This window comes from Bradysia coprophila, unplaced genomic scaffold (assembly GCF_014529535.1).
Source record: "Bradysia coprophila strain Holo2 unplaced genomic scaffold, BU_Bcop_v1 contig_297, whole genome shotgun sequence".
NCBI lineage: Eukaryota > Metazoa > Arthropoda > Insecta > Diptera > Sciaridae > Bradysia > Bradysia coprophila.
The window spans coordinates 4,201,354-4,224,738 of record NW_023503555.1 but is presented as its reverse complement, the minus strand read 5'-3'; the positions used below and the strand labels follow the sequence as shown (position 1 = coordinate 4,224,738).

At 35.8% G+C, this 23,385-nt stretch overlaps 4 protein-coding genes across 6 annotated transcripts; all 4 read left to right on the top strand.

Moving 5' to 3' along the window:
* The first annotated feature begins 8,193 nt into the window (after nt 1–8,193).
* LOC119078618 (polypeptide N-acetylgalactosaminyltransferase 5-like) lies at nt 8,194–10,894 on the top strand. The gene is made up of 7 exons (XM_037186214.1): nt 8,194–9,117; nt 9,167–9,344; nt 9,401–9,578; nt 9,636–9,775; nt 9,858–10,082; nt 10,161–10,279; nt 10,801–10,894. The coding sequence occupies exons 1-7, from the start codon at nt 9,050–9,052 to the stop codon at nt 10,892–10,894; spliced, it is 1,002 nt and encodes a 333-aa protein (XP_037042109.1). The 5' UTR covers nt 8,194–9,049.
* Nucleotides 10,895–12,455: 1,561 nt separating this feature from the next.
* Nucleotides 12,456–16,111, top strand: LOC119078535 (putative odorant receptor 71a). The gene is made up of 5 exons (XM_037186102.1): nt 12,456–12,943; nt 13,344–13,599; nt 13,652–13,751; nt 15,631–15,900; nt 15,962–16,111. Exons 1-5 carry the CDS (start codon nt 12,646–12,648, stop codon nt 16,013–16,015), a joined length of 978 nt encoding a protein of 325 aa, XP_037041997.1. The 5' UTR covers nt 12,456–12,645; the 3' UTR covers nt 16,016–16,111.
* Nucleotides 16,112–16,607: 496 nt separating this feature from the next.
* LOC119078518 (probable polygalacturonase) lies at nt 16,608–18,635 on the top strand. Its single transcript, XM_037186081.1, has 7 exons — nt 16,608–16,731; nt 16,787–17,206; nt 17,269–17,437; nt 17,499–17,630; nt 17,695–17,898; nt 17,962–18,121; nt 18,226–18,635. Exons 1-7 carry the CDS (start codon nt 16,674–16,676, stop codon nt 18,598–18,600), a joined length of 1,518 nt encoding a protein of 505 aa, XP_037041976.1. The 5' UTR covers nt 16,608–16,673; the 3' UTR covers nt 18,601–18,635.
* Nucleotides 18,636–19,811: 1,176 nt separating this feature from the next.
* LOC119078544 lies at nt 19,812–22,752 on the top strand. Of its 3 annotated transcripts, none has more exons than XM_037186114.1 (4): nt 19,813–20,072; nt 20,135–20,354; nt 20,422–20,651; nt 22,672–22,752. In XM_037186114.1, the coding sequence occupies exons 1-4, from the start codon at nt 19,857–19,859 to the stop codon at nt 22,687–22,689; spliced, it is 684 nt and encodes a 227-aa protein (XP_037042009.1). In that variant the 5' UTR covers nt 19,813–19,856; the 3' UTR covers nt 22,690–22,752. The 3 variants fall into 3 exon arrangements, with proteins under 3 accessions (XP_037042010.1, XP_037042009.1, XP_037042008.1); XM_037186113.1 differs by having other exon boundaries at nt 19,814–20,072; nt 20,422–20,668; nt 22,699–22,752; XM_037186115.1 differs by lacking the exon at nt 22,672–22,752 and having other exon boundaries at nt 19,812–20,072; nt 20,422–20,675.
* The last annotated feature ends 633 nt before the right edge of the window (nt 22,753–23,385 follow it).

Below are 23,385 nucleotides of genomic sequence, written 5' to 3'. Positions count from 1 at the left end.
AAGTAATCTACTATTATCCGCTGCACTTTGCTGTACTCAGTGAGACGACACTATTAAGAGTACAGACCAGGGCCTACTTTTTGGAAACTAATTTCTTGAATTTCTCGAAATTTCTCGAATTTTCTCGAATTTATTAAAATTTCTCGAATTCGAGAAACTTCAAGAAACTCGAGAAATTAGTTTCTTGAAATTTCTTGAATTTCTCGAAGTTTCTCGAATTTGTTGAATTTTCTGGAATTTCTTGAAATTTCTCTAGTTCGAGAAAATCAACAAACTGAGAAATTCAAGAAATTTTTTTCAAAGTATCTTGAATTTCTCGAAGTTTCTTGAATTTCTCAAAGTTTCTTGATTTTCTCGATTTTCTCTAAAAGTTTTCTAAAAAGTAGGCCCTGGACAGACTATACTCGTTAAAATAAAAAATATTCAAACAAGGTCGAAATCTACACTACGAATGTTAAAGTGTAGGAACTCGTTCTCCCATGACAAAAATTTTCAATACGACAAAATGAACTTCTGAGATTATGTGCAGGTAAGTCTACCAAAGCTACATTTTTACTCACCTTTGTCGTACATTATTCGCTTACCGATGGAAAATTGAATGATTTATGACTATAACGTAAAACTTTACAAATGTTTTCATATTTTGAATACTCTGCGTGGTTGAGCTGAATTACTGAATTGCAAAAGCAGATAACACAATAGAAAAACGTCTATTATAATGTGCCACTAATAGTATATTACATGCTAGCGTCGGATAAACACTTTTTCACAGTCACAAACAGTTATGTAATGGTATATTACTGTCTCACTGGGACATTTTTTGTTGATGTGAGTGTGAAGGTTGTATTTCAAGCCGAAGGCGAGGAATATATGCCACACGTCGAAACAAAAAATTTGCCAGTGAGACAGTACGGTATTTTATTGTTTTGTGGCCAAAAAATTGCGAAAAAAAAGGTTTTTATTTACACGGTAATGGGTCGTTTTCTGGCTGCAAAACAACAAAAAATGTAATGTACAAATCAGATATGTTGAATGATGAAAAAACTCTTTAATTAACTGATGTGAACTCGTATTATGTTTAAATTTAAGTGCTTATCAATTCGTTGGAACAATTCAATTAATTATAGGTCGATACTATTCGACTCAACAGCTGTAACAATATTTACTCCTATAGTTAAAATTTTGTCGCAATGAAAGCTTCGAAAATCATTTTAATTATTGTCGTTGGTGTTACTTGCCTGTTCATTTTATATTCGAATAATTATTTGAATAATTTACATACATTTGAATACTTCAGGACACATCTTAAGCAGGTACGTTCTTAGCGGTGTACGGCCGTATAATTAAAGTACATTGACTTGAATACACATACAGCACAGCTCTGTTTCTAGCATGAACATAGAAAATATTCGGAGGCTGATGAAATCACAGTAGGTACTGCGTTTCTTTTGTACATATAGACGACTTGTTTCCGTTTTACGAGTCAGAACTTACAATACAAACAATACTGAGAGTTCAGTGTTCATGCTAGGAGCACTGCTGTGCCTACAGCCTTGAATGCATCATCACCCCAGTGAAAATATCGGTCTCACGAGACCATGAAATACGTATTCTCAACGGTCTAATTCCAGTCTCAAAATTGCTGGAATTCTCAATTAGGTCTCAAAATATTTTTGTTTTTGCTAAAATCATTTCGGATGAACAAATGAGAATACCGTAGACCAAACGAGTAGTCTCTTTTCGAATATTATTTCGCCAGACTGTGCGAGACTGGATGAGTCGTCTCGTTGCAGTAATATACTCAGATCGCTTGAGACGAAACAAGTAGTCTCTTTGCTAACATTTATTGGTGAACTGTGCGAGACTGGATGAGTGGTCTCGTTGCAGTTATATGTCCAGATCGCTTGAGACGGAACAAGTAGTCTCTTTGCTAACATTTATTGGTGAACTGTGCGAAACTGGATGAGTGGTCTCGTTTGAAGAAAATATTTTCTTCGATATCTGAGACCGGTTGAGTGGTCTTGTTTGAAGAAAATATTTTCTTTGATATCTGAGACCGAGTGAGTGGTCTTTTTGGAAGAAAATATTTTCTTCAATTACTGAGACCGGTTGAGTGGTCTCATTTGAAGAAAATATTTTCTTTGATATCTGAGACCGGTTGAGTGGTCTTGTTTGAAGAAAATATTTTCTTTGATATCTGAGACCGGTTGAGTGGTCTCATTTGAAGAAATAATTTTTCCGATTTCTGAGACCGGTCGAGTGTTCTCTTTTGAAGAAAATATTTTTTCAATTCTTTGAGACCGGTCGAGTGGTCTCTTTTGAAGAAAATATTTTTTCAATGCTTTGAGACCGGTCGAGTGGTCTCTGTTGAAGAAAATATTTTTGGCAATTCTTTGAGACCGGTCGAGGGGTCTCTTTTGAAGAAAATATTTTTTCAATTCTTTGAGACCGGTCGAGTGGTCTCTTTTGAAGAAAATATTTTTTCAATTCTTTGAGACCGGTCGAGTGGTCTCTTTGGAAGAAAATATTTTTTCAATTCTTTGAGACCGGTCGAGTGGTCTCTTTCGAAGAAAATGCTAATTTTAAAAATAAATGCAACCGAATAGTTGAGGTTTTGCGTTCTTTTGGTTCGTTCTGCAGATCCAGTGAGACAACTGTTTTAAATTAAATCAAACGTTTTATTAACAAAGGAAATTGAATTGGTCAAAACAACGAAAAAAGTATGAAAACGACGCTTTTTGCGTCAACAAAATGAAAAAAGATAAATGCGAATGTACACTAAACGTACGAAAATGACGTTTTTTGCGTCAAAAAAGATTCATGCAAATGTACACCAAAGGTAAGAGACAAAGAGGTAACAATTTCTATTCAGGGTCTTTGTCGCTCGTTTCTTGAAAATTTGAAAAAATATTTGCGTTTGGGTTTACACAATAAAAGATTGAAGGATCGGTATTAGCTCGGAAACAAATGACAAAACGCAACCGTTTCTCAAATCGGAGTTTGACGGGAAATTTCAATTGATGAAATAAATGTGTTTGTGTCTCAGCTCTCTCCTTATATAGCGAAACATAAGCTGTTTTAGTTTTTCATATCACACTGTTCATTATAATGAGTTTCATTTCTTTTTGGTGTTGTTGATCTTGAGGGTGTAGACAGTATCCATAATGCAAGAAAATATTTTCTGCAAAAGAGACGTTTCAACCGGTCTCAGATATCGAAGAAAATATTTTCTTTAAATGAGACCACTGAACCGGTCTCAGTAATCGAAGATAATATTTTCTTCAAATGAGACCACTGAACCGGTCTCAGAAATCGAAAAAATGATTTCTTCAAATGAGACCACTAAACCGGTCTCAGAAATCGAAAAAATGATTTCTTCAAATGAGACCACTCTACCGGTCTCAGAAATCGAAAAAATGATTTCTTCAAATGAGACCACTCTACCGGTCTCAGATATCAAAGAAAATATTTTCTTCAAATGAGACCACTCAACCGGTCTCAGATATCAAAGAAAATATTTTCTTCAAATGAGACCACTCAACCGGTCTCAGTAATTGAAGAAAATATTTTCTTCCAAAAAGACCACTCACTCGGTCTCAGATATCGAAGAAAATATTTTCTTCAAATGAGACCACTGAACCGGTCTCAGTAATTGAAGAAATTATTTTCTTCGAAAAAGACCACTCACTCGGTCTCAAGCCGCCTGCCAATGAGACTGCTCATCCGACCTCGGAAATTGTAACAACGGTTCAAAATTAGAACTCCAAATAGATATATCTGATTTAGCAGCACGTGAACGTCGACGGCCGTCCAAATTGAAAGTTAAGCATCATTCGTCGCGGTTAGTACTTGGATGGGTGACCGGAAAAAACATTACAAATAAAAAAATTCAAATATTACTAACGATTCTACAATTTCAGTCAGTTTGGTCTAGCGAATTATAAAAAAAGTAAAGGGTAGTGGCCATCTGTGAACTCAACATAGAAGTACAAAAAAAATCTTCCGATAAATAACGAACGAAGAAAAAAGTTCTAAAAAGAAATCAAATATGAAAAGTCTCAAACGGTCTAGAAAAAACTGAAAAAAGAGAAGTCTCAAACGGTCTAGAAAAAACTCAAAAATTAGAAGTCTGAAAAAGTTTTTTTTTTTATGACACTCATTTATCCTCATCCAGTCTCACAAGGTCTAACAAATCCAAAATGAGACCACTCATCCATTCTCACAACGTCTAACAAACCCAAAAGGAGACCACTCATCCAGTCTCACAAGGTCTAACAAATCCAAAATGAGACCACTCATCCAGTCTCACAAGGTCTAACAAATCCAAAATGAGACCACTCAGTCAGTCTCACTACGTCTAGCAAATCCGAAACCAGACCACTCATCCAGTCTCACTACGTCTAGCAAATCCGAAACCAGACCACTCATCCAGTCTCACTACGTCTAGCAAATCCGAAACCAGACCACTCATCCAGTCTCACTACGTCTAGCAAATCCGAAACCAGACCACTCATCCAGTCTCACTACGTCTAGCAAATCCGAAAGCAGACCACTCAGTCAGTCTCACTACGTCTAGCAAATCCGAAAGCAGACCACTCATCCAGTCTCACTACGTCTAGCAAATCCGAAAGCAGACCACTCAGTCAGTCTCACTACGTCTAGGAAATCCGAAACCAGACCACTCAGTCAGACTAGAACATCCTCAAATGAGTCTAAAGAGAGACGTCTCATGAATTTTGGATGAACTCCGATGAACTATTTCGATAAATTCTCGGTCTCAAATATTCTCAAAGGCTCGAAATACGTAGTCTCACGGCCATACAAAAGTTTCGGTCTCAAAAAGGGTCTCAAATACGTTTTTTTTTTCACCGGGGCAGTCCACGCATAGAGAATCGCCTAGCAACTATTTGTCACACGTACAATAGTCACTTACATAACAAGGGATAAATAGGTGAAAAAGTGTGATTTTTGTGTTAATTGTGTTGGTTCGGAGCCAGGCCGAGGTCAAAAAACACACTAAAACGAGATTCTACTCTTTTTAACCCTTGTTATGTAATGGATTTTTAATGGCGTTGAAAGAAGTGCTTGAGCCATGGCAAAAATGGCTTTCAACGCATGTCATGTAGCTTGTAATTAGTTATTTATACAACCGAGGTGCAAAGAACTTCATTAGGCTCTCTAGTTGTGTAATTATGACACAAGGTCGCAGACCGTGTGTCATAAAACACATATTTAGCCTAATAAGCTAGTGGCGGATTAAGGATTCAGCGCCCTGGGCATAATAACTCAACGTCGACAATTCTTCAAAGTAAATTGAGTATATCCAATTTGAACAACCAAAAATTTATTGACTTCTTATCATTTATCAAATTCTCTAAAAACAATAGAGAGAGATAACTTAACTTTAAAAAAGTTTCAATTTACACAAAACGTTTTCTATCTTTCGCTGTCACGAATTGTTGTTTCAAGTTGTTTCAATTCAATATATCATTTTCTAAACAGCTTCGATGAAGCGGGTTTATCATTTTCGATGTACAAAATAGCCACTCTGTTTAGTTTTTTCCCGTCACTGTTGAACGCTGGAAATTTTTTACTCTTCTTAATTCTGGGGCGATTCCGTGCTTCTTGATATACGCCAACATTTTCGCCGGTTTTGACACATTTTCCTTTTTCTTAGACAATGTTTTAGCCGTTTCTTCATCGTCAGACGCCGATTCTTCTTAGAATGTTTCGTTTTCTTTTTCAATTTCTTGAGTTATATTGTCCATGAAAAATTTGAAATGAATGCACTCTTCAATGAAATCTTCGTCCAAGTCGTCAAAATAAATGTTCTTCAATTCCATAGCCCCTTTACGAATATCAGAATCGATAGTCGTTTCCAAATTCAACAGAAAATCGAATGGCTGTAAAACCTTTTCGAAATTTTCAGCATTGGTCTCATTGAGAAATTTTTTGTTTTCCCTAGGTGTGTAACAAGCCACTTTCGACCCTAGGGAAAACAAAAGCATGTAATAGTACATTACAATACCAGTAAGTAATTTGATATCTCGTATCCAGATGAGTGAAAGTATCCGATGGCTTCAGCTCGAGGTACATTCACTCATTGTGACACGAGATATCAGATTATTTCACGTGTAAAGTATAACGTTTTACTTTACGAGCGAGGTAAAGGATTTTCGCCCGTGAGGGAAGAGCCTCATTACTTCACTAGTAAAGTAAATGACTATTAAATGGTTATTTGTGTACCTGTTTTGGACGATTGATTTTAGGCAATTTCGCGGATTGTAGGCCGAACGAAGTGAGGCTTACAAGCGAAAGTGCCTTAAATCAACCGTCCCAAACAGGTGCACATGTAAGTTTTCATGCAGAGGGCCAGAAACCCGAGAAAATTCAAAAAATTGCCCTCATTTTCGGCCCCGAAGCATGAAAATTTACTTTACAAACCTAGGATTGCAAATGAAATTTTACAGTTTGTATGCTTCATTCTTACTACTTCAGGGCTTATTATTGGGAATTTCAGTTCTCAAAATTCTAAAAATTCTTAAAAAATTCTAAAAATTCTCAAAATTCTTTAAAATTCTTAAAAAATTCTTAAAATTCTAAAAAAATTCTTCGAAAATATTTTGCATTTAATATGATTAAATTTTTCGTCTACTTCCTTGACTGAAAGTTAGGATTTTATGACAGATATTTTGAAAATGTTCTACATTGGCATAAAACGTTAAATACGGAAAACGTCCGTACACTTGTTGCCGCGATAACTCAAGTAATTCTTTATCGATTTTCAAAATTTTGGGCTCATTCGATGGAGAATGAAAATCCATGATTAGCAATATTGAAGTAGTGAGATGGGAGTAATTCTATACACAACTTCTTTTTATTACCACGACATTTTTTCGTTGGTTGGTAGACTAGTCATTAAGTTCTAGAAATTGGGTTTGTATAAGGACAATTTTCGTTAAAAGAAAAAAAATTGTAGAAGAAAGCTACTTTTTACTAAGAAAAACACACATAAAATACACATGAAATCACTGAAAGACGAATAGAGAGAGATTTAGTTTTATGATACGAATTGTTAGCCATATTGTTTATAGAGATATGGGCTTAGGTGGTCTGTGGTGGAGGAAAATAGTCTTATAACTTCACTCGGTCTTAGTTCAGAAAAGTGAGTTTTGAAAGTAAGTTTAAGCATGGATTTACATGACATTAAAATGTTTTCTGGTGGTTCCGACCAGTGGGTGGCTAAGTTCGAAGAAGTTAATTTTTGCGTGAAATTATATTCTTAAAAGAATTTTTTCCATGCTTATAGGACATATGAAAGGTAATATTTGAACGAGTGTAAATATTGCGGCCAGAGCGAAGCGAGGGCCGTAATTCAGAGAAGTTTAATTAATTCAAGAGGTAGGCAAGAGATAGTAGACTCATATTTATTGGGTGTAAAACATCGCTCGCTGAACCTTCAACTCACAGCTCTCTTTGTTTCTTCAGAAAATTAAATTAATTTTGAGTTTTCTAAACAGTCAGTGAAAATAAAAGAGACTCACAATTAATGATGTAGCAAACAGACCATTCTTGAAAACACCAGCTTATTTAAAAATGGTAAGGGACTGCAATTATTGGAAAATTTAGTCAGTCAAGCGGCCTAAGACCTAAGAGGTAGGGCCTAGTTTCAAACTCAAAATGGTCTTAACATTAACAATGGTTTTTTGTCGCTTTGACAATGCTTTCATTTGAGTTTGTGAGCGTTTTGTCCAGCTCGTTTAAGATGGGTCGGCACTATGTCAGGGGCGACTTCATCAGTCGAAATCGTATCAGACACAACTTCATCTGATAAAATTGAATTTTGAATTGTTCGATTATATAAACGTAACTGACAAATGAATTGCATGAATTTATCTTTTTACAGCAAAAACAAAAAATTCTTAAAAAATTCTTAAAAATTCCTAAAAATTCTTGAAAATTCTTAAAAATTCCTAAAAATTCTTAAAAATTCATAAAATTCTCAAAAATTCTTAAAAAGTCTTAAAAAATTCTTAAAAAATTCCCAATAATAAGCCCTGTACTACTTCAAAGAGTAGATGCATTTGAGAACTGATGGTTTTCGACAATGCACAGATTAATGCAAAGTTTTAGTTCCTATTGACATGAAATTCGATTACTTACCAAGAGCTCTATATTGAAAATATTTTCACCAGATAAAGTTCCGTCCACAATATTACGAAGATGGGCTGCATGTGGAATGGCCATTTAATATCACAAAAAACTACGCCGAATCGGATCTGTTTGAATGGAGCGAACCTACAAATTTCCGAACTCCAAATCCTCACGGCATCGGTGAAAATGGAACTGGTTACGTACCTGACGACAATATGAAATCATTAATGGAACAACTTCTGAAAGAGAACCAGTTCAACCTCCTGGCATCGGACATGATGTCACTGCATCGATCACTGCCCGATACAAGATTTGAAGAGTGCAAGAGACTGTCCTATCCGGAAAAGTTACCGACAACAAGCGTAATTGTTATTTTTCACAACGAAGCGTGGACAACGTTACTGCGTACTGTTTGGAGTGTAATTGATCGATCGCCAATCGAACTAATTAAAGAAATTGTTCTTGTTGATGATCTAAGCACATGGCCGTTCTTGAAACGACCACTGGATGATTACATAGAATTGCTACCGGTTCGCATTAAATTGATAAGGAATGCAAAAAGAGAGGGCTTAATTCGAGCCCGTATTATTGGAGCCCAACATGCAACGGTTAGTTTACTGAATCTATAACTTCAGCTATTTATTTTAGGAAGACAAGGGAAGATTTTCATCTTTTCGGAATAACGAGTTTCGCGTTAGCTTGGTTCCGTTTGGTTTCTTTTGTCTCGTAAGACCCTAAGAGTTTATTTCTTTTTGGATAACAGGGTCAAGTTTTAACTTTTCTGGATGCTCACAGTGAATGTTGCGATGGTTGGCTGCAGCCGTTATTAGCACGCATAGCAAGTGATCGGTCTGTTATTGCAGTACCAACAATCGACACTATTGATTTCAGTGATATGAGATATTCATGGAATCAAGCCTTCACACCGATTCATGGATTCAGATGGTCGTTGCTATTTACTTGGTACGTTGCTAGGTACCGTGCCGGGTGCTCTTTAACCAATCAAATTTAGGATTCAAATTCCAGAAATTGAACTGATTCGAAGGCATTATGACATAACAGCCCCAGTCCGAACCCCAACGATGGTTGGCTCTGCCTTGTCAATAGACAAAGAATTTTTCTTCGAAATCGGTGCATATGACGAAGGGATGAATGTGTGGGGAAGTGAAAATATGGAAATGTCACTCAGAGTAAAAACATCTCGGTAAATCCATCACATTTGTCTTATGTTCACATCTCCGTTTAGGTATGGCAATGCGGTGGTTCCATGGAAATCATTCCTTGCTCGCACGTAGGACATTTATTTCGATCTTCGACGTACTCATTTGAAGGGAATTCAGTTGAAATTATAACAAGGAATAGTATTCGATTAGTGGAAGTTTGGATGCCGGAGTTCAGGGGAATTTTGAACGCAGTCAATCCGAGTAGGAAAATTATTTTGAAAATTTTGATGGATATTAAACTTGTTTGATGCTCTTTAGTAGCCAAAGGTCTGTCCGGAGGTGACATAAGTGAGCGCTTAGCGCTGAAGCAACGATTGAAATGTAAAACGTTTCACTGGTACTTGGAGAACGTTTATCCGTATAGCAGTTTCAATACCAAATATTCACACTTCGGTGAGGTAAGTGCACCAGAGCGAGTACAACACGCTACAATACATAGAAAGGTCACATGTAATTCGTAAAGTGTGTGTCTCCTTTCAGATAGCTTCATTCTCAAATATCAGTCAATGCTTAGATGTTGGTCGTTCTTTTTCCGGCGATCCACTCATTACTTTCCATTGCCATAAACAAGGCGGAAATCAAATTTTCGGTCTGTCTTCTGGCCAAAAGATTGTTACAGCACAAGAACAGTGTCTTGGTGTTGCTAAAAAATATGTAGTTTCGATAGCATGCGAATATTCGCCACGATGGAAATATAATCTTGAGGTGAGTTTGATGTTAGTGCAGGGCTTGAGCCAAATAATTGAATTTCATTGACGAGTTTTTGTGTACATTTCCCGATAGAAAAAATGGTTGGTACACATCGACAGTGAACTTTGCATACAAGCTAAAGAGTCTGAAGTCATATTGGGGAAGTGTGATCCAGCTGATGATACATTGAAGTGGAATTTTGACTCACTGAAGTGAGATGTTGTAAATTGAATAAAAAAGTGAGAAAAACTGGCTATTCAACTTATTTTATAATATAACAATAACCATCAAAGCCGCAAAAACTCACTGAAGTGCGTTTGGGTTTTTGCATTTTAAGTCAGCGCTGCTTACGACAGCTCTCACAGCACTGCTTGGAATCATCCTTAGGAAACTTTATATCGACAAGCAAAAGCAAGGTCATTATCTCAGATGAGTTCTACGGTGGTGAACTTTACAAAGCTCGAATTTATCAATTGAATCAACAAGATACAACTACATAATCAGGTCCTATGCTAGCGAGATACATTACATACCTATGCCTTGCTTACGAAAAATAACAATAAATAAACCAATCGACAGTTTCCGAAGTTGAAATAATCGCTCAAATCGAAAACCTTTGAAATGATCATGGAAAAACCGATGTGACACAATTGGGAGTGAACTGTAAAAATTGAAAGCTGAACCATTCTCAAATTCATCAATTTGAAAAGGATTTTTATTATGACCACAACAGCGCTGGCGACGAAGATTTAACAGATGACAATGCTGAAGACGAGGAAGATGTTCTAAGCACTACAGAAGATGCTGATGGAATCGACGAATTATAACTAAGAGACTACTACAGAACTGGCATGTTTGTGAAAGGGAAAGATATATTGAGGATATTAGCTGATGGCTCTAGAAATGGACAGAAAGTTCGGAAATCTTTAATTTTTATGCCACATCAACAACAAAAGCACTTTCAATTCGTTTTCATCTATATCTAATTCTAGACAAAATTGAATTGATGTACTTTCAGACGAACTAGTATTATCATCAAGGTCAACTGTTTGCGTTTCATCGTTATTTATTTGGATAAGTGATCCGATGCAAATTCACAATTCACACCATAACGAAATAAATTTCAACGCATTCTTATATAGACTGTTATGATCATAGCGATAGAACCGAAGACTAGTTAATTATAACTTGCCTTGTCAAAATATTGCTTTCTCTTTCAACATGTTACGTTGAGAGCGAGAGGACCGAAGACCAGTCTATTACAAGTTGCCTTGGGGTATTTGTCAAAATATTTCTTTCTCTTTCAACGCTGCCTTTGATTTGGTTGTTGTGCGTTTCATTTTGAATTTACAGCGGACTTATGGTGTGAATTCCAATACACATCGATCGGCGACCCTGACCTGGCATCGTCATTCAACCAACCTACCAGGAACCTATCCACAATTAATTTTCGACTTAAATTCATAAATGATTCAAGTATTTTATTTAGAAACTAAATCATTAAAACTTTACAATTTATTTCTGCCATAGATAATGCTGTAATTGGTATGCCTACTTACAAACCTAATCAATTATTCATCAATTAAACGTATTCAATTCACTCAAAAAAATCTTACACTTCTCTGTTTCAATGGGCAGAGTAGAGTTTCAGACTTTGTGTTGCGGTTCTTCCATCAAATATAGATAGCTCCGCAGCGCCGCTTACAGTCTCCGCAGTACAGATAGAGTGATCGCGTTCACTTTTAATTTTAAATTGTGTTGCGGAGATCACAAAATTAAAATCTTGCAGTGAAATATGATGCTTGCTAGATAAAGGGGATGAAGAGTTTCGCAATGTAAAGAGCTCCAGAAGCATATACATATCAGCTCAAGGGTGTTCCCATCTGAAATTTGCGTAGGTGATTTGGAATCCAAAGCTATGGTAGTCAAACCGATAAGATTGAATCGATTCAGGAACAATTCGTTATCTACGCTCTAAAAAGATCGATGAGGAGCGATCCCAACCACAGATTCTGACCTTATTCATATAGATGTTTTTCTTTGGGTTTGCCATCTCTAGCAAGGAGGTGCTCTGATTCATGCATACTCTTTCTGTACGATGTGATTTCTAAGACCATTGACACTCCACAATTGTTTGAAATACTCAACTCAATTAGGAACGTTCCAGTTCACTCAGCAGATATATTCCTACAGCTCGTCTGAACGGGTTAGCTGCTCGTATGCTTTTCAACAATGTTACCCACTTCTTTTGAGTTTCATAGTTGACAGGGTAAAATTTACTTGTTGAGAGTTACGCACTAAGCCACGCTCCGTTAATAGAACATAAATTACGTATAAAATACAGGGCAATAAAATTCCACTGTTTAGTTTATCCATCATGAGCGCACCATCAAGTTGGAGTACTTTCGATCCGACGGAACCACTTCAAGGACTTATAAAATTCTTCACATTTGTTGGAATTTGGCCAAAAAATTGGAAATATCGCTTCTCATACATCTTCTATAGCATTCTGTTCCAATTTACGTTTTCGTATGCATACACAGCCACTGAGATTGGCAATATCTTGTACGCACCGAATATGAGAGTATTGACGGAACAAATTTTTGTGGGATTGGCAGAAATATCGATGTGCATCCGGATGACTAATTTCGTGTATCATTTTGACGAGGCCTCAAATTTCTTGATCACAATAAAGTCCTTTAAACTGCGCAACCAACAGGAATACGACATATTTAAAAAGAGATTGGCTTTATTCTCAACGATAATGAAATTTTATCTCACTTGTGCTTCATTTGCAATCACATTTTCATGTGTTGCGCCGATGTTTGATGATAAACTTCGATTGCCTTATCCGGGATGGTCTATTTGTGATTGGAGTAATTATGTTCAATATATTTTGCGGTTCTTCCACCAAATTTAGTTCCGCACTTGTTTACAGAGCCGCACCCACAGTCTCCGCAGTACAAATGGAGTGACCGCGTTCACTTTTAATAGTATTGCGGATATGTTTCTGCGGAAATGGAAATAGCAAAAGAAAATTTTCGTAGTGAAATGACAGTATTAACATTTACAGCATTCTGGCCTGCAAATAGCCCTAATTATCATTGGCTTAGTATTGCGTGTTACTCAAGCGTTACAAATGTATAGCAAATTTTATCGCTTGTTTAATGCAGGCTAGAAGGATATTTAAATAAGACCTTTTCACTGATTGGATTTCCTTTGAATTTTTCAGATGATCATCAGTCACAAAAAAATATTTTTTTTCTTCATTTTTAGGAAGCAATATGACCTGCTACTACATGCAGTACACCTACCAATTTGTCGGCGTAATATTCTTAGCGCATACATTGGTTCGATTAGAAAATTACCAAATCTACTGTATGATTTGTGCTGCAGCCAAACTCGAAATATTAGCAATGAGATCATGTAAGATTGGATACAATAAAAATAACAAATTGACGGATCAGCAACGCGATTCGGAAAATTTAGCTCTGCTGCTGGAAAATATTAAAACTCATAAATTTGTCATGAAGTATGTAAATGTAGTGAACAAGAATTTTAAGTTGTAAATCGTACGTTTACAGATATGTGGCAGATGTGGAAAGAGTATTCAGCATTCCGTTCTTATTTCAACTTTTTTGTAGCAGTGCCATTTTCTGTCTAACTGGATTTCAATTAATAATTGTAAGTGAAAGAGTGTAACAGTGTTAAGTGTATATTTCTTACCATTTATACTCTGAGGGTTGATAAAGTCCTTAAAATATCGCACAATAGTGCGGGTCCATAGCATAAAAATAGTGCAAATTATAGTAGAATGGTGTGCTTTGGACCACTGATTAATGTTGAAACGTAGATTTTAAAAACTATTACTAGCCCTTAAAAAACCCACCCCTCCACCCCTTTTCAAAGTTTTCTGTGCAGAGGCAACTTAAATGAATTATTGTGAACTGATTTCTTCACCTACTGTAGTGATATATAGCTCAAATCAAAGAGGAAAGTCCACGCTTTTTTCAGGATCCTAAAATTTTCCAAAATTTTCACATTTTCCACAGATTTTCCAATTTTTCTTCGGTTTTTAATTTGAAGGTTAAATTTAAATATCTTCAAAATTTTGTTCTGAAAATTAAAATTTCTTTTTGAGTATTGTTTAGTATTTAATTTGCTACCACTTTCCAGAAGAGACCACTCTTAGATTTTTCCTAACGTAGCGGCCAGCTGCCATTTTCGTGTTAAATTTGAGCATTAAATGAAATTTTTTTGGTAAAAAAAACTTTTTTATTTTTTTAAGCAGATTATTTGTTAAAACTGCTACAAATAACTAAAACATACGAAAAAAGATGGTTTTTAAATTTTGTAATTGTGTTTATTATGCAAATTTGTCACCCTTTGTGAACTTTGACCAACCCTGTAACTGTGGCACTCTGCATTCACAGAAAATAGTTAACATCATCATAAAGCTGCAGATCCCAGCTTTACAAAGATACCAAACACTTCATATTGAAACGAAAATGTGATTAACTTTTGACGCATTAGGTGTTACGGGTCACTTCTACTCGCTAAAATTAATGGCGTAAAACTCTTCTGAAAATTTACAAATAGAACCTACCACAATAGTCATGCAAGACATTTTCGTTCAAATTTTGAAACGGTTTAAAAACCATCTTTATTCGTATGTTTTATTTATTTGTAGCAGTTTTAACAAAATATCTGCTTAAAAAAATTAAAAATAAAAATTTGACCAAAAAAATTTCATTTAAAATGGCTCAAATTTAACACGAAAATAGCAGCTGGCCGCTACGTTTTCAAATTAAAAACTACACCGAAGAAAAATTGGAAAATCTGTGGAAAATCGGAAAATTTTGGAAAATTTTAGGATCCTGAAAAAAAGCTTGTACTTTACTCTTTCATTTGAGCTATATATCAATACAGTAGGTGAAGAAATCAGTTCACAATAATTCATTTAAGTTGCCTCTGCACAGAAAACTTTGAAAAGGGGTGGAGGGGTTAAGGGTGGGTTTTTTAAAGGCTAGTAATTGTTTTTAAAATCTACGTTTCAATATTAATCACTGGTCCAAAGCACACCATTCTGCTATAATTTGCACTATTTTTATGTCTTTACAAAGACATGGACTCGTACTACAAGGTGTGTGCATGTTAGCAAACGGTTTATATGTATTACTAGAGCACAAAATATTCAGCGTAAAAGATTTACAAGCAGAATTATATGAATAGTTAAATGCAAAATGGAATTTTATTGATTTATCTTATTCAAAGCTGACGATGTCAATAGACGTTTTTTTTATATAATTAAAAACAATTCGTATTCGAAAAGGAGCTAAATGAATATGCATTTAACTCTTCATATTCACAGATGTCGTAACATTTTGCTACTGCGATAAAATACCTCACCATGCACCATAGTTTATCGAGAAACAGTAATGCAGTCGCAAGTGCTCGTAGCATGTTCGTGTCACGTTTACACCATGAAACATATGGAACTATTACCTTTCCCGAATAATATTTCTTAGTTTTATTAAAAAGTCTTACTTTCATTCATTTGAAGATGGAAAACGGATCTGATGACAATCTATTACTGGCCTATTACTTCTCGTTTTCTTGCACAATGCTTAATGAGATATTTTTACCATGCTATTTCGGCACAATTCTCACCTCAACCAATGAAAGTGTATCAAAGGCAATATATTCATCGAATTGGCCAGATCTATCGCAGTCATTCAAGAACACAATGATCATATTTGTCGAACAGCTGCAGAGACCAAGGATTATGAAAAGTGGAAAAATTTTCACATTATCGTTGATCAGCTTTTTAACAGTATAACAGTGGTATGGTATGTTAATTGCAATGGTATGATTACATTGGATGTTTTTTCCAGGTGATTAATCGTTCGTACAGTATGTTCGCGGTGCTCAGGAGTTTGATAAAATAAAGTTTTTGGTGAATCGAATCGAGTTCTGAACTGACAATTTGGAAATGATTTTGATTTTATAAAAATGTTTTTAAAGATTGTTCACTAATGTAAATGTAAACTATGTAAAAATTTAATTCAATCACGGATTTAAGTATTATAGATAGCCGTGACACGAAACGGGTTGACTCAGTCTACTATGTTTCATTTAACGATCAATCTCGTTACGCATGTCTTGCTTTGACTATTTGAGACCGAATGAGTGTCTTACCTGTCACCTTGCCGTATCACTAGTACAATCATCGAATCTGTGACTTCCAATCATCAAATATTTTCAAGAGATTTATGAAAAATCTTCTACTTCATTTTTTCAAACATAAGTTTTGCTATATATAGGACTGCATTATGCGCTCATCATTTACTGTCGTCGTCGTTGTAGACAACAGACGAATAGCCGTCCGTAACAGGTTAGGAAAATATTTTCTTCGACTTTACATAATAACAATAAATTGATAACTTAAACTCAAGAAGCAGATACGCAGTCCCCATAAAATTATCATGCGCAGCTTACCTGTGTTAGGCACTTCACTTTAGTTATTTCGATAAATAGTAAGTGTTACTCTCATAAACAAACAATCGTTGGTCGTCGCAAGAACAGTTCAATCGAGAATAGTGGAAGATGGCTTTGCTCCAGTGGCTTTCGATGTTGTTACTCCTCATTATATCAATGGTTTCGTGTACGTTTGTCATTGAGGTCAATTGAAGAAAAATAAATTCATTCATCGATTCCAGATTCGTCAAGTCAAATAGATCCATGGGATCGCGTTCCCATAATATTGAACCGTATAAAGGCGCCAATTTTTCCGGCACGTACCTGCGACGTTACGAGCTATGGAGCCATCAGAAGTGGGTCAAATGATGTTGAAGCTCCGTCCAACGTTGTCGATATGAATGCCAAAGCATTTGAAGACGCAATAAATGATTGTAACATCCTTGGCGGAGGCACTGTTTATGTACCGTCTGGCACTTTTATTACGTCGGCTATAACTCTGAAGTCGAACATTTCGCTACATATATCTGCGGAAGCTGTTGTACGATTTACAAAAGAAATTTCGAGATATCCGACAGTTTTTACGAGATGGGAGGGAATCGAACTCATGAACTACTCTCCACTGATTTATGCGTTCGAAGTCGAAAATATTGCTATAACGGGCAAGTAGAACTCCAAATCAAATCTGTGTTTCTTGAAAGCCAGTAATAATTGTAAGCACTAGGCAGTGGACTGCTAGATGGAAATGCCGATTGTAATACTTGGTGGAATTGGAGAAATTATTGTGCCAATTCAACCGCAAACCAAAACGCTGATCGTGATACTCTGTTCAAAATGGCTGAGAACAATGTCACAGTATCAGAAAGAATATTTGGCCTCGGACATTATCTAAGGTTTGTGAATGAATTCCAGAGATGTTTGTTTAAAAAAAGTTTATTGGCCACATCCGTCTAGGGCACAATTCATTCAGCCGTATCGATCGAAAAATGTTTTAATTGAGGGAGTCACAGTCGTCAACTCTCCAATGTGGATAATACATCCCGTGCTTTGCGAGAATGTTATTATCAGGAATATTAATCTTACCAGGTTCATTCATATTACCATTCTTCTGGCACAGCCAACCCATGTATTCTGTCATTCCACTATTTAGCTTAGGACCGAACAACGATGGCATCGATCCCGAATCATGCACAGATGTTTGGATCACTGGTGTTCTGTTCAATTCGGGTGATGACGATATAGCCATCAAATCGGGTCGCAATGCCGATGGTAGAAGGATTAACGTTCCGTCACAGAATTTTGTAATTCAGAACTGTACGATGTTGGATGGTCATGGTGGAATTACTCTTGGCAGGTGATGGATGATGAGATGAATGAAATATCATCTTGAGGAATTAAGAATTGAAATTTCGTTTAGTGAGATATCCGGGGGCGTAAAAAATGTTTTCGTTGAAGACTGCTATCTAGACAGTCCCCGATTGGATACAGCCATACGAGTCAAAAATAATGCAATGAGAGGTGGAACACTGGAAGATTTTTATGTCAGAAATGTGAGAGTCGGCCAAGTAGCTAAGCAGGTAAGGAGCCGAATTTTTTTCTGACTGAGGTTCGCCGAACCAGAGTTGTGAAAATACTGTTCCGATTGCTCGAACATTGTTTTGGCAAGAGAATTTTCTTCTAGGTTATCGAAGTGGATTTTTACTATGACGAAGGATCCAATGGCGGTTATCGGCCGGTGTTACGGGACTACATTATAGAAAATGTAAATGTACTAAATGGCGCACCATATTCTCTTTTCATCCGAGGCTTTCCCGATCATCCTAGAACTTCCTACATTGGGATCACTCTTCGGAACATTTCTTTTACGGGATTGAGAAATAGTCCTCATTACGTACTTGAAGAAGTCGATTACATTTCTGCCAATGATATAACGGTGGACGGCAAATCGTGGAATGTTCAGTCATCATCGTCAGCGAAATTCGTTAATTTCAAAATGTTGTTTTGTAAGGCTTCATTAGTCCAGATACTTACAATTGTAGTCCGCATCAGATTGTAATAGAAGGGCTGGCGAAATTAAAAATTCTTTTCTAAGCGGATAAAAGGACTTGCGTCACACTTCTACTGTAAGTGGTTTTAGGGCGATATCAGATCTTTTGTAAGTATTGCGTCATCTTTTCAATCAGATTTTCATTGAAATATAGGACCCATACGATTGTCTTAAGACGAAAAACATCTCTAGAAACTTAAAACTCTCCAAAAGTAGCTTGGGTAGACTTAGGGACGTCGTACACAGTACTAATTCTACGGAGAAAAATTCCGACTTGTCTGCATCGAACCCTGGCCTTCTCGGTAGATTCCAGCACTATAATTTTTGTTTTTGTCATTATGAGTTTCCGAATTATTAACCAAAGCCAATCAGTAATGTTATCAACACCTTCTCTCTACACTAAAAAAAAAAAACAGATATTCCGTGCTGTGATGTGTTCGTTTCGACTCTAAATGTTGACCTTTTTTTTAATCTGTTGCAAAACAAAATACTTTTGGTTTGGTAGATGCTATTTGGAAATAGTCTTATGACAATATTTGCACCCGGGTGCAAATAGTTTTTGTTCTCTTGACTGAAAGGCATTCCAAGAACAGGCAAAAGACAGCTTCTGTTAAGTCATTTGGTCCCTAATTTTGTATGGAACGTCCGTAATGCAGCGTGACATTATACCAACATCGAAAACTGAATTCGTATGAGAATTTTGGATTACTGTATGTTCTTAGAGTGCGCGGCCTTATTATCAACGCATTTCACATTACTTGGGTAATGTTCGTCAATGGAAAATACTGGAGTGAGATTCACACGATTTGCATACCATAACATATTCAGGAACAAATGGGACAAATTTTCAGAGATTTATTTATTTGCTAAATAAATACTAAAAAAGTAGAAACGAGTGCGTGTTACACAATTTGCTCAAGTGGGTACACATAGAAGATTTTTTAAATCTTAAACAGTACCACGTTTCGCGAACAGATGCAAATAATCACTTTAAATAACAGATTTTCTGCTGTGTGAGGTTTTTCAACTTGTGCAACAAGATTTCATTTTTGGCCCGGGTGCAAATAGTGTAATAAAGACTATATATGCACCCGGGTGCAGATAGTCACTTCGAATACTGTTATCAACGAAAGATTCTTAAACATTTTTAAATCAGAATAATTAAGAAGTTACATAAGTTCTGACCTCTGCATTTTGAGGGTAAATAGGAAATTATTTTAAAGAATTTGATTCAGTTTCTTTTCGCTGATCATTTGGTATAGTTTATGAGTTTAAGACAGCTCACAATAAGACAGTTTCAGATCAATAAAATGCAATTTCAAAACATTGCCTTAGTCCTTTTGCTTGCTTCAATGCATTTTGCAAATGGCTTGCACCAACCGGATTTACCGTCCTTTGGAGACTTCATGGAATATTATTTAAGTGTTTCGTTGTCTTGTTCGAATGTAACCGACGCCCGTAATGTTACGAATACTTTGACCGTAAATTGCAAAATACTTCTTAAAATCTCCCATTTAACTGATTGGTGTCCATTTACTAACAGAAAAAATTTGCTCAATGTACAACGAAAATTACCGCTCCAGCTATGGAAATATTCGGAAATCTCCGATTGATCTGTGAAAATCGGGAAAGCTATCTGCAATGTTGGGATCAATTGAAGCAAGACATCACCACAAATTGTCATGAAAGTGGTCATCTTCCTACAGTGTATCCCGCTACAGTTAAATCTTATTGTGGCAATGATCAGGGAAACTTCACGATAAGTAAGAAAAACTCTCCATCTACACATCTCTTCAAAAATTTCATGTTAAAAATGTTTTCCTTTTCAAGATAATTTAAACAGAGCCATGCAAGCAATGACAGAAAAAGATAGAGATGAGTGTCCTGAAGAGACTGGCATACATTGGTTGGACAATTGTAAGTCATCATTGGAAGCAATGAACTCTGAAAACGTTTGCGAACGACAAGATGCACTGGACAAATGTGTTGGAAAAATTACTTGCATAAACTTTGAATTCGGTAGATTGCAAAAGCAATTGTACAGTGGTGGAAGGGCTTATCTGAACTGTGATTCTTGAAAACATTTAATTGCTAATAGTTTATACTCACAATAAATGATTTAGAAATGGTCAAAAAGTAATACCAGCATCTGATTTTCTGTTCAGTGTGGAGAGATGTGGACTGATATTATGTCATGTAACGTAGCTTTCTCGAGAGCATTTCGTGGATTTCATATAAAAGTACATGTCACGTACAACAGGAATTTTATTGCCAAATTTCAATTTGTTTTTATGTTTCTTGCAATCTTCATGCATAAAAATGATATTGTTTTCGGATTAAATTTTAACTCATCTCAGGTCCACATAGCAACGCAAACTAATTCAAATTTTAATTTTGTTATCCTGGAGGGTGCGGGAAATCAATGTTTATCGTGGTGAATCCGATTTTGCTCAATTTTACTATTCTTTCCGATTTTTATAAGCTTTTAACCCAATTAAATGCAGCATATTTAATCGGTGCAGACTTTTTCTCCGAACAGACCCAATTTTAAAATAATTAATTTCTTCATAAAATGCTAAGATTAGGAAATGTATTTACCGTTGACTTTCAGATAACCGGTTTACGGTATTACCGAAATTTTCAACAAAGTTTACCGGTTATTCACAGAAGAAAATGCAATTTCAAAATATTTCCGTAGTTCTTTTACTTGCTTCAATGTATTACGTATTTGGCTTTCAAGAACCGGATTTTCCATCCCATGGAGACTACATGGAATATTATTTAAGTGTTTCGTTCTCTTGTTCGAACGTAACCGACTACGAAATAGTCCGAAATTTTACTACAGTAAATTCTTAAGATATTCAATTTAATTTAATTGATTGGTGATTGGTGACAGGAATTTGCTCAATGTACAGAAAAATTTAGAGGCTTATTTATGGATATATTGAGATATGTCCGAACGATTTGTGAAAATCCGGAAGGTTATCTGCAATGTTGGGATCAATTGAAACAAGGCATCACCACAAATTGTCATGATAGTGGTCCTCTTTCCGGTGTATTCTGCTACACTTAAATCATATTGTGGCAATGATTAGGGAAATTTGACGATAAGTAAGAAAAGCTATCTATAGATCATTTTCATGACCTTGTAAACGTCAGACACGATCCCAACTGTCAGACATGTCGAAAAATATCGAATGAATTGAACGAACGATTTTCATATAAAAATCAGTAAATTGAACGCAGTTAACGTCAGTTGATTGAGGTTAAGGACAACTTGACGAAAAATTAAGTGGGGTTACGTTGACAAGTACCGTATAATGAAAATGATCTATGGAAACATCACTTCCAAAGCTTCATTTTCGTTTTCATTGTCAAGGTAATTTAACCAGAGCCTATCACAGGGCCTATTTTTTAGAAACATGTTTCTAAAAGTTTCTTAAGTTTCTCAAATGTTTTTCAAAGTTTCTAAAAATGTTTCTAAAATTTCTCAAGAAAAAATTCGAGAAACTTTTCAGAAACTTTTGAGAAACTTTAGAAACTTTGAAAAACATTTGAGAAACTTAAGAAACTTTTAGAAACATGTTTCTTAAAAATAGGCCGTGGCCTATCATACAATAGACCAAGGCTGTATACTTTGGGGAGGTCACGCAGAGACAGATACGCGGGTTACACACCACAGTTGATGATAAAATGGCCGACTTCATACAAAAATTCACCTACTCTGATGATTCTCGTCGTCTTGATGATGTGGTGAAATTTTTTACATGTAAAATTATCAAAAGTGGTGTGTTCCCGCGTATCTAATAAAATGGCGGTCTGCGTGACCTCCCCAAAGTATACAACCTTGACAATAGACGCCAAGGATTTCATCGACTGTTACAAAGACAGATGAAACATGCGTTTGCCGGACGATTTGGCAGAAAAGTGTAAGCAACTGTAAGTAATACAGTAAGATGGAATCAATGAAATCTTAAAATGTTTGCGAACGACAACAAGCAATGTCTTGAAGTATATACTTGCATGATAGCTGAATTCGGTAGATTGCAAAAACTACTGTACAGTGGTAGTAGGGATTAACTGAACTGTGATTCTTGAAACCATGAAAAACGTTTAATTTGCAATATTTTACTCATAATAAATGGTTTAGAAATGGTCGAAAAGTAGTACCATTTGCAGCATCTGATTTTCTGTTCAATGTAGATAGATGGGTAACAGGATATCTGTTGGGTTTAATTCAGCGATCGGCAGGCAATTACGCCTTAATGATATTTATTCCACTTATTCGTTTTTTTCTGTCCTTTCCCGCATCTTCGCACATTCGTTTCGATTCTAGTGTCGACTTTTTTAATCTGTGGCAATACTTTTATCAATAAATATTTTTAAATCGGAATAATTAAATAACCTGGGCATTTTGAGGGTAAATAGAAAATTATTTTGAAGAATTTGATTCAGTTTTTTTTTTCGCTTTCATTTGGGATGGTTCATGAATTTACGACAGTGTAGACCGTTCACATTGAAACAGTCTCACATAAGAAAATGCAATTTCAAAACATCGTTCAACTTTTCGTGCTGACGGCCTAGATTACGACAAAAATTCCATAATTTATGCCCAAGGTATGAGCTAATTTCTTTACCGGAATAGATCATTGTCAATGTCGTTTGAGATGTCAATTGAGCTGTCATTTTCATAAAGCTAACCACAATGTTACAAAAATTTATATGTAGCTGCCATTGTTTGAGGTTAGCTTTGTGAAGTTGACAACTCATTTGACACTATTTTGAGAGAAAAAC